This window comes from Protopterus annectens, chromosome 6.part1, assembly GCF_019279795.1.
Source record: "Protopterus annectens isolate FY-2018-M chromosome 6.part1, PAN1.0, whole genome shotgun sequence".
Lineage (NCBI taxonomy): Eukaryota > Metazoa > Chordata > Ceratodontiformes > Protopteridae > Protopterus > Protopterus annectens.
This window is the reverse complement of record NC_056738.1, coordinates 519853727-519868206: the sequence shown is the minus strand read 5'-3', so window position 1 is coordinate 519868206 and position 14480 is coordinate 519853727. Positions and strand designations below refer to the sequence as shown.

Sequence of the window (14480 nt, the reverse complement as noted above, 5' to 3'; positions counted from 1 at the left end):
GGAATCACCCTGTGCATCTGGGAAAAGTCTCTGGGATTTCTTGAAATACATTTTCCCACTCTTGGTGTAAGGTCTAGAAGGGATGATAAAACGTACTCCCATAGAAGAGAGTTTTCCCTTCCTCTTCGTACCTGGTGAGTGTATCTTTTACCTTAGGTCCAAACAAAGAGGAACCATCGAATGGGGGCATTGGTAAAAGTAGATTTGAAGGGCTCTGCAAAATTAAATAAGCGCATCCAGGAGTGTCTCCTAAGGGAAACCCCTGAACCCGCTGCCCTACTTGCTCCATCTGCTGCACAGGAAATCAGCCTCATGGAGGAGTTAACAATGGAGTTTAAGGTGGACAACTGAGCAGTAACTTTCTCAGGTACTCCTTCAGTTGATGTGCCTTGGAGAACATCTCCTAGCTCCTTTAGGAGATCTCTCTGAATCCTAGTAAAATGTGTGAGGTAATTCAGTGATCTGACAGTAAAAGCTGCTGAAAAGAAGATATGCTTCCCATATCTATCCATCGTTCGAGACTCCTTGTTCGGTGGATGGACAGATGTAGAAGTCTCCACTAGTTCCTTTTTTGTGACTGCTGCCACCACCACCATGGCATCTACAGGCACACCTTTGGTCAGGAGCTCTTTCTCTTTGGGGGCTGAGAGAAATTTACTGGTTCTTCTGAGGACTGGTTCCATGGCATCAGGAGTTTCCCACACCTTCTGACTAACTAGGTCCAGGAGTTCATCAAAAGGTGGAGACACCCAAGAGGTTGAGACCCGAAAGCCTTCAGGTACACTGACTCCTCATCAGAAGGGGTCACAGTGGGCCAGCCGTCTCTCTGCTTCAGGATCTTTAAGATATCTACAAAAGAGATATCAGAGGACGACCTAGAGGACCCTTCTGACTCCTCGAGGTCAGTGCCCGAGGTGATGGACTCAACTGGGGAGTCTACATGCTTCCTCTTCCATGTCCTCTTCTGAGGGGGCTCCACAGAAGGGTATTCTGGGGAGGTCTCGGAAGACTGGGGGCCACCCAATGGGGGCTCCTGAGGCTGCAGGTCTCTGCTGCCAAGAGAGAGAGATGGTGCTGAGACAGAGGTCTGTGCTTGAGGGTGAAGAGTATGATGACTGAGACAGCACACTCATCATCTCGAATGCAGATCTCTCTGGCTCAGAGGACAGCCCTGGTTATGAGGAAACAGAGGTAGCCCTCGGCTCCAAAGCGATCGGCTCAGAGATGGATGTAGGGTCCAAGCTCAACCTAGCCAACACACTGACAGGTAAGTTCGGCACCGAGGAAGTTCGGGTCCAAGTGTCCCTGTCGGGTCTGACAGGTGAGCTTCGCCTCCTAGACACCAAGGATGGTGTCGAAGGTGTCAGAGTGGAACTCGGCTTAGAGACAGACACAAGGGGTGCTGGAACCGAGGGTTCCACAACAAGTGGCACCGAAATCTCCGGCTCTGAAGGACCAACACAGCTCAGAGGAGGAACAGCAGCAGGGAGAATGGCCTTAGATGGCTCTGGAACTGACTGGGTCGGAGCCAGCAACAATTTTGGTAAAGTATATGTAGATAAAACAATGGAAGCACTCCACGGCTGGCACAGCAAAAGTAATTTAATGAATAAACGAACAAACTGGTTAGCGCTTTCACGTTCCAACAAACGTTTCTTCAGACCTCTAAGGTCTGAAGAAACGTTTGTTGGAACGTGAAAGCGCTAACCAGTTTGTTTGTTTATTCATTAAATTACTTTTGCTGTGCCAGCCGTGGAGTGCTTCCATTGTTTTATCTACATATACCTGCATTTTTCTCTGGGAGCACTTTATCCGAAACCACCTGTTTTTTTCTTAATTTTGGTAAAGTAGACTATTTCAAAAATCTAAGCACTACTCTCTCTCTACATCCTCTTCCGAAAGGCTCTTGGAGGATCTGGATGACATGGTAGGCGACCTAGATCTCTGTAATATGGGAGATCATAAAGTTGGGGAGACCGGCACCGATGCAATTTCTCAGTTGTCGCCTCCGAAAGACTTGGGGCTGACCCTGCACTGTCAACATTGACAGCCTCAAACAGCTCCGAGGACAGTGGAGCCGAAGAGGTAGAAGTCTTATCCAATTTTAATACTTTCTGAGGAGGTCCAGACAAAATAGTTGGTGCAGGAGAATGTCTCTTTGCTGACTTGACCTCATCTTTCTTTGAGGAGGGAGACTTGGAGGATGATGAAGAGCTGGCTAAATACTCCTTGAAGGAAGGCTTAAAGAGACCTTTCAGTATTAATTTGTTCTTCCTTTCTTGGAGAACTCTGGAGCTGAAGTGACAGAAAGAACAAGTTTCTTGTAGATGAATGGCTACAAGGCAGTAAATGCAGTTACTATGGCCGTCAGTGATTGGCATTTTTTGGGAGCACTTAAGGCACTTTTTAAAACCCGAAGGTTTATGATCTTTGGACTCCTTAGACATGCTTAGTACAGACAGAACTCTATAAAGAGGAGAGGACAAGGTCCTCTAACTTAAATGGGCCTAGCCCCACTAAGATAAACTCACACACAGATGAGCAAAAAAACAGAGGACTAGGTCCTCTAACTTAAATGGGCCTAGCCCTGTAGAGGAAACACCAGAAAGTTTAATAAAGGACTAGGTCCTCTAACTTAAACGGACCTAGCTGCTAGGAAACAAAAGTCAGAAAAGTACCACAAAATGTAAAATTTAAACAGGCTGAAAACTAGCCAATAACAGTAAACGATACTGCACACAAAATACTACTCTATTAAAATACTAGAAAACAAGGTCCTAACACAAACGCAGACCTACGTTAATAGGAAACTATCTCAAAAAACTAGCACAGAAGGGATACACTCTGAGAACAAAAAACAGGCCTAGACACGGCCAACAAGTTCTCAGCAGTAACTACAGAAAATTTAGCAAAAACACAATACTATTTACTACTTATAACTATTACTAAAACTATGTAAACTAAGCTATATTATAAGCAGAAATATCAATAAGAACTATAATAGTACTGAAAAATACCCAACTTAGCCACAACCAAGCAAGAAGCACTTCTGAACTCACAGACGCGGCAAACGAGATCTGAGGATTCTTACTAGTGCACTATAGGATATCTACCTTGCCACAAGCCAACTAAGAGACTTTGAGCTTTGTGATCGGCTCCGAACCCATATGTAAGAATGAAGGTGAGATAGGACTACAGAACATCATTTCTTTTTATTTACTCAAATGTGTTTTTTTTTTTTTTAGAAACCTTTATTAAATTTTCAATTAAGACGTCTGGACACGTACATTAATAGAAACCATCATCATCTTCTTTCGGCTTTTCCCATTAGGGGTCACCACAGCAGATCACCTGTTTCCATTTCTTTCTGCCCTCTGCATCTTGCTCTGTCACACCAACCACCTACATGTCCTCTCTCACCACATCCATAAACCTTATCTTAGGCCTTCCTCTTTTCCTGTTACCTGGTAGCTACAGCCTTAGCATCTTTTTCCCAGTATGCTCAGCATCCCTCCTCAGCACATGTCCAAACCAACGTAAACGTGCCTCTCTGGCTTTGTCTCCAAATCTTCCAACCTGGGCTGACCCTCTAATATACTTGCTCCTAATCCTGTCCACCCTCGTCACACCCAGTGCAAATCTTAACATCTTTAATTCTGCCATATCCAGCTCAAACTCCTGCCTTTTTGTCAATGCCACTGTCTCCAACCCATATAACATAGCTGGTCTCACTACCCTCTTGTAGACCTTTCCTTTCACTCTTACAGGTACTCGTCTGTCACAAATCATTCCTGACACTCTTCTCCACCCACTCCATCCTGACTGTACTCTCTTCTTCACCTCTCTTCCACACTCACTGTTACTCTGAACTATTGACTCCAAGTATTTAAACTCATCCACCTTCGCCACCTCTACTCCTTGCATCCTCACCATTCCTCTATCCTCCCTCTCATTCACAAACATATATTCTGTCTTATTCCTGCTGACCTTCATTCCTCTTCTCTCTAGAGCATATGTCCACCTCTCCAGGGTCTCCTCCACCTGTTCCCTACTCTCACTACAGATGACAATGTCATCTGCAAACATCATAGTCCACGGGGACTCCTGTCTGATCTCATCTGTCAACCTGTCCATCACCATTGCAAATAAGAAAGGGCTCAGAGCTGATCCTTGATGTAACCCCACCTCCACCTTAAATGCATCCGTCACTCCCACTGCAGACCTCACCGCTGTCACACTACCCTCATACATACATACATACATTAATAAAAACCAAACTATATTAATTTTTTTTCCCATTTACATACATTTTCTTTCTTTACAACTGCCATTCAGTCCAACATTACATAAGCTGCTCAATTAAATTTCTGCCTTCCTTTAGACCTCACTCTCCTTCTGAACATTATTCTTATGTAATGTTCCGACAAATTGTTTATTTCTATGTAGTTTGCCTATCCCTTTTTCTAAAGATCCCTTTTCCAGTTATATTACCCTTTTTAACAATGTTCAATAGTTCAAATACAGTTGGTTTTGATTTCCATTTTCTAGTACGTGCTTTTTTAGGCAGCCAAAGGAATTACACCGAGTAAGATCTTGCTATGTCTATGCAACTGAGATCCTGCGTCTCAGCTCAAAAGAATCATTCCTTAGTTACAGCCATTTGCTCCCTCAATATTTCTGGCAGAGTGCTCTGTAGGGAATTTGTAAAATCTGTCAACTCATTACACTCCCCAAAATCATGTTCCTACATTACCTCTTTCCTCCCCATCACACTTCCAACATTTGCTATCCACCTGAGGAAAACATTCTTTGTAGTCTGCTTGGGGTCTATACACATCTATGCAAAAATCGCAAACTTTCTGGGCTTTGTTACAAACTTGAGAGCCTCACGTGCATTCTCACATTGTTTCCTAGTAAACTCCTTTTTCAGGTTTTCTTCCCAGTCTTTTCTAACCTCCTCTGATTTGATTCTTAAATCAGTGAAGCAGTATTTTATATAGCCTGCTAATTATCCCTTTTTAACAGCAGCTTCTTTTCTAAACTCAACCAAAAACTCAACCAGAGCAGGTCTTTCACCTAAGACTTTCCGTCCCTTTCTCTCTGTGTAAGTCTACACTCTGATATCAATCCCTGATAGGGAAGGCAGTCTCTAACTTGCAGTCCAACTTCTTCTTGGCCTCATTCCACTATATTACTTTTTCCTCTCGAGTTATTTGAGTTTTCTCTGGTATATTCTAGTCTATTTTACCTACTTTATGTTCTCCCTTCTTGCAGTTATTCCCATTGGTAAAGTTTCCTTTCTCTGTTCCACTAATAACTTAGTTTTTAAAATACTTTTTGCAACTTTATGAACACAGTATTTTGTATGGTTGTTATTCTCCTGAAGGGTCTGAATCTAAAATCCTAGTCTTTCTCCTTACTTAAGGAACTACTCCCTGTTTCATCATCATCACTTTCTACTTTGAATTATAACCTTCTGCTTGTGTTACATACAAGGACCTAAACTGTGTAGCTCAAAAATATCCCTTCAAAGCAGGTAATCCAAAACCACCTTGTCATAGGGGAAATGATCAACTTCTCCCACTTAACTCTTGTCCTCTTCCCTCACAGATAAATTATTTCAACTCTGTCTACAAATTCTGCAGTAGTTGATAAAATATGTATGACATGTATATAAAACTAAAGGGACTAAAGCATTCTGTTTTCATCTTACTATCCATATCCATAAAAAGAGCTTCCACTTTCTCAACTTTTTTGAATTATTTTTTGTTTGGTCTCTTTCCACATATACTTAGCTGCCATAATAGAAGCCTCTTTAATCAATACTACTAAATACTGCATCTTGTTATGTCCCTATAAATAAGGGCATTGCTGAACTAATTTGCGTGCGGGTACATAACATATGGCTATAGCCTTTGTTTTATCTTCATTCATTTTATATCCCAAAAAGACTTGAAACTGTCTAAAATGTTCCACATCACTGAGATGTCTTTTTCTGGATATTTTTTATTTAACATTTGTTGACCGGGAATGTCCGACTAGGTTCCACAGAGCCTGTTTTCAGCGGAGGCCCGGGGAGAAATCCTCCAGATGCATGTCTTTGGAATGTGGGAGGAAACCGGAGTACCCGGAGGAAACCCACGCAAACACAGGGAGAACATGCAAACTCCACACAGAAGACACCCCAGCCCAGCCGAGAATAGAACCGGAGAACCTCTTGCTGTGAGGCAACAACATTAACCGCTGCACCACTGTGCCACCCAAATATCAGGTATATCAGGTACAAAATGTTTGTGTCTTTCGGCTTTGCCTGGTTAGGGGTCGCCACAGCGGAACTCCGGTCCGCTAATGATTGGCAGTTGATTTTTACGTACCGGCTTGCCAGGCCTGACGCACAACCTTCAACGAAGGTACGCCCACTCATGCATGTCTCCATGCAGAAGACGCTCTAGCTGAGAATGGAACCGGACAGCATCTTACTGTGAGGCGACAACGCTACCGCAGCACTACCACCGTATATCAGGTACAAAATAATATCTGCAAATAAAACAGACTTTTCTTGATTACCATACCAATTACAACCCTGAATTTTGCAGTACTTTATTTTGTTTGCATTGGCTCTAAATACAAAGCAAATAAAGGGGAAAGAGGACACCTCTACCCGATTCCTCTGTTCAAATAACTAACTGGAGGGGAACCCTTCCACTTTAATTCTTTCCTCTGATCTTTCACATATCCTCCTAATTAAACTTATTATTGTATCATGGAATGCAAATGCTTCCATAACCGTAATCATAAAATCCCAACTTACTCTACTGAATGCCTTCTCTGCATAAAGACCCACCAACAGTGGTATTCTCTTACATTCTGCTTCCCTCTGGATCATAACTGTTCTGTTAATATTGTCAAATGTTTACATCTTCTCAATAAAATCACACTGGTCCGTATCTGTCAATTTTAGCAACACCTCTACCATTCTTTTAGCTAGCACAGACAAACACTTTATAATCATGGTTTAAAGTCCAAATGGGTTTATATGAAGTGGAGTCTGACTGGTCTTTAATCTCTTTGGGTAATACAGCCACCACAGCTTTCTTACATGATGCTGGTTCTTTTCCCGCTTTTTAAAATTCTGTTTTAAAAAAAAAAAAAAAAAAAAAAAAAAAATCTTCCAGATGATTTTTCTTCCCTCATAACTTGGAAACTTAATTAGGAATGACACCTGTTTCTGGAGACCTCCCTGTTGATTTATTATACGTCACCATTTTAGCTTATTTCTTCCTACCTTAGCTATTAAGTGTTGAGCCTCGTCATCTTCTAACCTTGGCACAATCAGGCCTTCCATAAATACCTGCATTTATACCTTTTATTGGTTTCCCCATTCTTGTGCTTTACACAAATTTTCATGGCATTTTTAAATTATCTCTATATACCACATCAAGCTCTCTGGTCACTTTTTTGTTACAAATTCCCTATGTTTGGCTAGACTCGTTTTACTTTCTGTTGCCTATGTCAATGTGTTAAGTTTTTGTGCTCTTGCCATTGTCAAAATACATTTTTTAACAACAACCTTTCTAAATTTCGCAGACCCAAAACAAAACAAGCTCTGTGATTTAATCTTCATAATTTCATATAACTGCTATGTGCACACTTGGTGAACAGAGAGGAAAGCCATGCCTTTAAAAATCGGGATCTTAAGAAAAAAGTTTAAAAGTTTTTTCTCCAATTTTATATCAACAAAAGAAAATACACAGGTATATAAATGACAGACACACAGACAACCTGTTTGAAACACAAGCAAATGACCCATACACAGAAAATCTGAGCAGCATGCATGCTCAACGTTGGTTAAGTATGAAAACCTCACACTTCCCACTTCGCATCAGGAGACCAATACTGGCCTTTGCTGGAACAGAAACTGCTTTTGAAAAAACAGATAAACCGCCATAATATTTCATGACTTTATTATGATCAGCAGTATATTTAGGTTTTGCTTCTACATTATTAGCAATTGTTGCTCAGTAACTCTACAGTCATTACAGTTTTCAGTTTGCATCATGTTTACTTGCCCTTGGCCTGGGCATATGGTTGAAAAGCATGACCTGTACCACTTCACTTCAAAATGTACACGTTAACCCAGAGTTTTAGTAAACTGTAAGAACTATGAAAGAAAATAATCCTCAGAGGCCAATGTCATGGAAAATCTCCCCATCCTATATGGATTCATCAATGTCTACATCTTTATGTAAGGACTTCCCATCAAATGTTCCCCATAACTACTTTTACATAAAAAAACTGACAAAAAATTACTTTGAGACAAATTTTCTCATACTAGTTCAGCAGTAAGAGTATGTACTGAAAACCCTCCAATTCAGCCTACTCCTCACAATAAGTGGAAGACTTGAGCACTGAAACTGAAGTGTGATGGAATCTTCTAGCCATAATATAAACTCCAGTGTCTATTATTATGCATTGTTATGAAAGGAAACTTGCAGTTCCATCAATGAAAGGGAAACAGACAAATTAGGAAATACAATGCTGAAGAAAGCCCTCTGTCTGACAAATTTTTTTTAAGAAGACTAGTGCCCTTTTCATGATCTCCAAATGTTCCAGGACACATTTTTGTTGATATAACATAATCTGACAATATCCTGCTAAACAAGCATATCTCGTGCCAGAAGAAAAAGCCCTTTTGAAGTACACAGACAGACTTGCTGGTCCTGCACTGCATTATTTTTTGGCTATATCTGAAAGCTCTTTACAACTGTTCATGAAATACATGCTGAACAGTATGGGGGTTGCTACAAAAAGCAGAACAAATACAGAATGGTAAATAATTTACAGTGTTCTGTTCTTTATTACTTGGGTAGAGTGAGGAAAAAAAGGATAATACACAGTCAACTGCCAGGTGTTTTCTCAATGAGGTTAGTGAGATGGGGCAGCTGGAAAAAACATGCAAAAGACAAAAATAAGGTCTTTTGGAGAAAGGCATCCTGTAGAATTGATATTTTTGGAAACCAGTCTCAACATAGCTTTTAAAAAAATTACACATTAACTCAGAAAAAACATACCCTCCCCCAAATTAAACATTTACAGCACCAAGGAAATATGGAACAATACTATATAATACAATATATAAATAAACAGAAGTGAGCATGTTATGTAATAAAACTGAGTGACATGTATGTTTCTATACACTAAACTACTGTATCTATGATACTAACACATGCAAAAAAATATGTAATGCATAAATTAACACACACAAAAAAAACTGACTGAACAACAACATTACTAGAGTAATGTCAAATTAATCACATGGCTCCTTAGACAGTAAAGAAGGCTGACAACTTCATATCGGTTTCAGTTTTTCATTACCTTTTTAATGCCATGTTCAGTAACTCCACATTTTGCCATACATGTTTACCAAATGTTAGCCCACAATTCAAAAAAACATTAAAGCATGCACAGATTACCAAATGTTAGCCCAAAATTCAAAAAACATTAAGGCATGCACAGATTACTTACATATTTGTCTATGTAAATTCTCCATTCTTCTGAATTACAGTATTCCTGAAAATCCTCAAAGAATGAAGGACTACCATTGCTTTGGGGCAAGGATGGAAGATGAAGGTTCATGTACAGAAGATTGTAGACTTTGGACACCAATGTTCGGATGATGGGAATCAAAAAAGAGAATGTTTCAGTCTGTTCCTGAATGGATTTGCTAAGGATCCTTTCTAAATTTCCTAAAAGATAGCACGCTTCTTCCTGTCTGTCAATCACCTTAGTTTGCAGAATGGTGTTCAGCTTTGCTGCAGCCATTGCACACACCTAACACACAATCAAAACAAAGACAAAAAAATGCTACAAATTACAAACAGAATGATCAGAAAATGTTATATTCAAATTATTAAACCAGACATTCTTGTTTCCAGAAAAATCTCAAAACAAAATATGCAAAATACCAACATTCATGTAATTAAACCAATCCTTAAATAACAAGTTAATAAATAATACTAAAATTTGGGAATATTTTACCCTAAAAATATGTGGCGACTGCATCTACATTTAAGGTCTGCATTCTAGTTCAATTTTAATGTCAAACTTGAAAAGAAAATGTTTGCGGTCAGTTTGCAAAAATCAGATGCAAAATGCAAGCTCACCTGGGTTAGTAACTATGTCAGAAACAAAGCAAATCAAACCGATAATTAAATAAATGAACACAATAAAATGTGAAATAAACACAAATGCAAGATGGAAATGGATGGGAACATATGAACATCTGGCAAAGGCAAAAAAGAGGAATTACAGAAGAACCTGGGGTACTTCTGTGTGTGTGCAAGCATGTATTATTAATTTTTGTTAAACTGGTAGCTGAGCTGGTAGACGGACCCTTTTCAGCCTGGCTAAAGAACATGTATACACAGTGTGACAACTGTCAGACATTAATAAAAAAAAAATATTACAGTGAAAGAGTACATACAAAAAAGTCTGAACATTGTCAGAGATGAAAAACACAAAAAAAATAACAGTAGTTTGTGTGCAGTTACACGTGAACTGCTACTTACAAGAAAGAAAGCTAAACACCAACATACTTACAGCTGTTAAAATTTACAGTTCAATGGCACGTGTTATAATAAAACTGAATTTTTAAGAGTAGTTAGTAGCACTTTATGTTACGGATATATTGTACATCTTCTCCTAAGAAACTGGTATGTTTCCATAAAACTGCAAAGCACTAGCAGCATGTAGGCCACTACCAAAAAGGTGAGTCTGGGATGAAGCAGGGTTAACTGCAACCCTATTATTCTTGTTCTCATTCTAGGAAAGGTCATAAAAAAGATGGTCTAGTTGGTGTAGTTCGTGAACACTAATTCTCTTGTTGATGAACAGCAGCAGGGCTTCTCACAGCAGAAGTCCTCCCAGTCCATCTTCGTCATGCTATCATAGCCCAGTAATGAGGGAATGTAAATAAGATCTTAAAGCTGAAGTGCCCCAAACAATTAAAAATGTACGGCAAAACAAAAACAGAATTTGGATCTCCCACCTTGGTCCACAACAATAGCATGCTTAATAGTTATTCTCTATCACTAACTCCAGCATGCAGTTACATACAGAGAAGATGCCTCTAACATACATTCTATAATTTACTGAAAAATCAACCAACCCAAAATAAAGTACCAAGACATAGTATTAAAAAACGTAGCCTAGCAGAGCAGGAATGAAAAGTAAAAATGGTACTCCTAACAGGGTAGCACAAGTAAATACAATAACATTCTGGTAAGCAGTGACGGCCTTTGCAATTGTACGGCCCAGATGGGACCGTTTTGGTGGAGCACTGCAGTTAACCCCTCCCAGCCGCTGGACTTCTGGACTTACAATTATTTGGGGTTAGATATCAGGAATATATGCTATTACATATCGACAGACAGACACTGGAGAAATTCCACTTTCTTAGGAGAAAATGTACAACGTCTTGGTTAGCACCTCACACACCTACTTTTTCAACCTTCCCATGCCCAGCATTCATATCCTACTACCCCCCCTCCTTTTCACTATCAGTTTAACCATCAACTTCTCTTTCCTTAATTTCCTCCTACTAGCACAAACTAACTTGCCCTATCCTCTCACCTATATACCTTATCATTCTTTCATTTCTTCCTCTCCCATAAAATCCTTCCTCTTTCCTCTACTCTTCTCACCTTATCCTACCGCCTTCCCTTTCCTTCCTTCCCTATCCCACTCAATTATTTTATCCCACGACATCTACTTTACACTAGTTTACTTCTTACTTTGATGAACTTAGGCCACACTGTCCAGCTCAATTCTCCTTGGCTGTATAAAATTCTGAATATACACTATTATGACTAAACTACTTGTATAAAATACATCAAATTCTAATCTTTGTAATCAATGTAATTTTCTGCAATGTTTGTAAGTTGTGAAACCCATGTAATTTGTGAATTGCCTCTGGAGCCTTTCTCCCTGATCTTCCGCTAAAAATTGGCTTTTGCCCAGTCAGACTATCCTGGTAAAAAACTGTTAAACACAAACACTTCAGAAAGCACTACCAACAAAAAATTACATTTATAATACTTATGTCACTGAATTGCAAATCATAACCATTGCTGTGTATACCTATTGGTTTCTTTCTTGTAAATATCCATAAATGTGTATATAAATAAAATAATACATTGATTTATTAACTTATACTTTGTCAAATCGATTTATTAACTTATACTTTCTCAAATGTTATAACAAAAGAAGACTACTAGACTCCCAGAATATTTTCATATACACCTCCAGTGAGAATATAACTGTGATAAAATGACAGGGCTAAATAATCTTTACACACATTCTCTGAATTTATCAATTACAGACACTTTGTGCGCATGCACCTCACATGTCTGGTTGTGGTTTAAAACAAGACTGTCACAGCAAAATTATTTCAATCTGCTTCTCACAAAATAGTCCTGTAAGGCCACAGTAATGTCTGTTTAACTAAATCAAACAGCAGCAGCATCAGTCATTTTCATCCACAGATAGCCCCCATATCCAGCAGTTAGACCCACTTTGTTGACTATGTACATCCTAGTTATTCAACTGTAAGAAAAAAACAAGAGTTACTAAAGTAAATTATTTAACCTTGGTTTCAAATAAAGATACTGCAGCCAATCACAGTAAAGTATTTCAGTGTGCTTCATACAAATGTGCATTAGTCTGGTAAAATCAGAACAATGACATTGGCAAACAGAAGGCCAGGGTCAATCATGTTCACCTCACAGACAAGCCCCAATACTAAACAATTACAGGAATGGTGTATTCACCTCTGATGACTCATCATAATAAAATAAATTAATAACAAATGGCCACTGTAATTTACTTTAGCTCTGGTGAAAATACAAATTAATACATCAGGCTACTGTGTTTCATATAAATGGCCAAAGGAATTATTTTTGCTCTAAAAATAAAAAGTGGTCAGCCACATTAACTCGATTAATAAAAATTAAATTAGTCTTGTGAAGTCCACTGCCCATAATATCATAGCTCTAAAATGTCTAACACTACTTCATGTAACAAACAAGCAAATAATATGAACACCTACTAACAGCTTCAACTAGGAAGCTCACAGAATCGTCAAAAAGTGTTACTTTATTCTTGAAAATGTTATTTTGCTGAATTAATATGATTTAGCATTACTTACCATGGACATCACCTATAAAACAAAATCTTAACACTGAAATGGATGACCCCATATCTCTCAACCTGCAGACATCAAAAATCTGGACAAAGGCTCTTAAAAAGTAGCTGTATCCAGCAAAAATCTAGACAAATAGTTATCATAAAATCTGCATACAACCCTTCCCACTTCTAGTAAGACTACGAAATACTACTCAAACAATGAGTGTGACAAATGCAAAAAAAAAAAACATAAACATACTATCACATCTTTATCGTCAGATGAGAATACTGCAAAAAATCCTTTTACATATGCAAAGATCTGAAATATAAAAAATATCCACAGTCAACACCCCCTCATATCACATATTACATATAGGTTTGCTATGACTGTTCAAAATGCAAAAACACTGAGTCACTCCTGAAGGATACCTGCATATCAAAATACAGTTACCAAAAACTCAATCTATATAAATACATAAAGACTGCAAAAAGAACACACTATCCTTTTGCAATCTTATAAGAAAAAACCCACCATCACATTCAGAACAAACCTGTTTGAACGATGACAGTGTTATGGACAGTTTATTTTTTTTCTAAGGTAATGTGCAAGCTTAAGGCAAGTATGTATTAGTAAGGTAGTGCTGCTCCCGCACCTTATAATATACGCTAACCCATACACTACTTCTATTTCGCAAATTCACACAACAAACACTGCATTCACAATACACACATTGAACCAATTCCTGCCTACCCCTGCACACTTCAGACAAAACAATCATTTGACCACATCATATAAACCCATTTTAAAGACTAATATATATATATATATATATATATATCTGTACAAATATATAAGTAAACACACACACACACACACACACACACACACACACAAAACATCATTAAGGAAATTCAGGACCGGCTGTAAGGCTTGCTCCTAATGAGCACTAAAGGTCATTGCTGCTGTTCAGTGATTTCAGACCTAACTGATGGGGTATGATTAAGGATTCTATCTGTATTTATGGAGCAGAAAAACTTCTGCATTACTCCACGCACAGCAGAACAGAGTATTAGCAAGTTACCATTCTGCATTCTTCGTCTTCTGAGATGTGAAAATCCTACAGGTGCAGGAACGTGCTCAATCACCATCAGTCATAAATTCAAGACTGCATCTGAAAATGCTGCAGTAGCTATAACCCAAGACAAGGCAAGGCTGTGAATAATGAAGGGAAGGCACATGCACAAATTCAACAAGAATCATGTAACTCCCATATGACGACTTAAAGATGCCAGCAGCA

General features: G+C 38.8%; 1 protein-coding gene across 1 annotated transcript in view; it reads right to left on the bottom strand.

Annotated features, from left to right (window-relative positions):
- The window catches only part of NBEAL1 (neurobeachin like 1), a 2263075-nt gene that overhangs the window by 981060 nt on the left and 1267535 nt on the right, over nt 1-14480 (bottom strand). The window contains exon 34 of the mRNA XM_044075407.1: nt 9526-9831. Within this exon, the coding sequence (XP_043931342.1) occupies nt 9526-9831 (306 nt within the window). The remainder of the gene's footprint in view (nt 1-9525; nt 9832-14480) is intronic.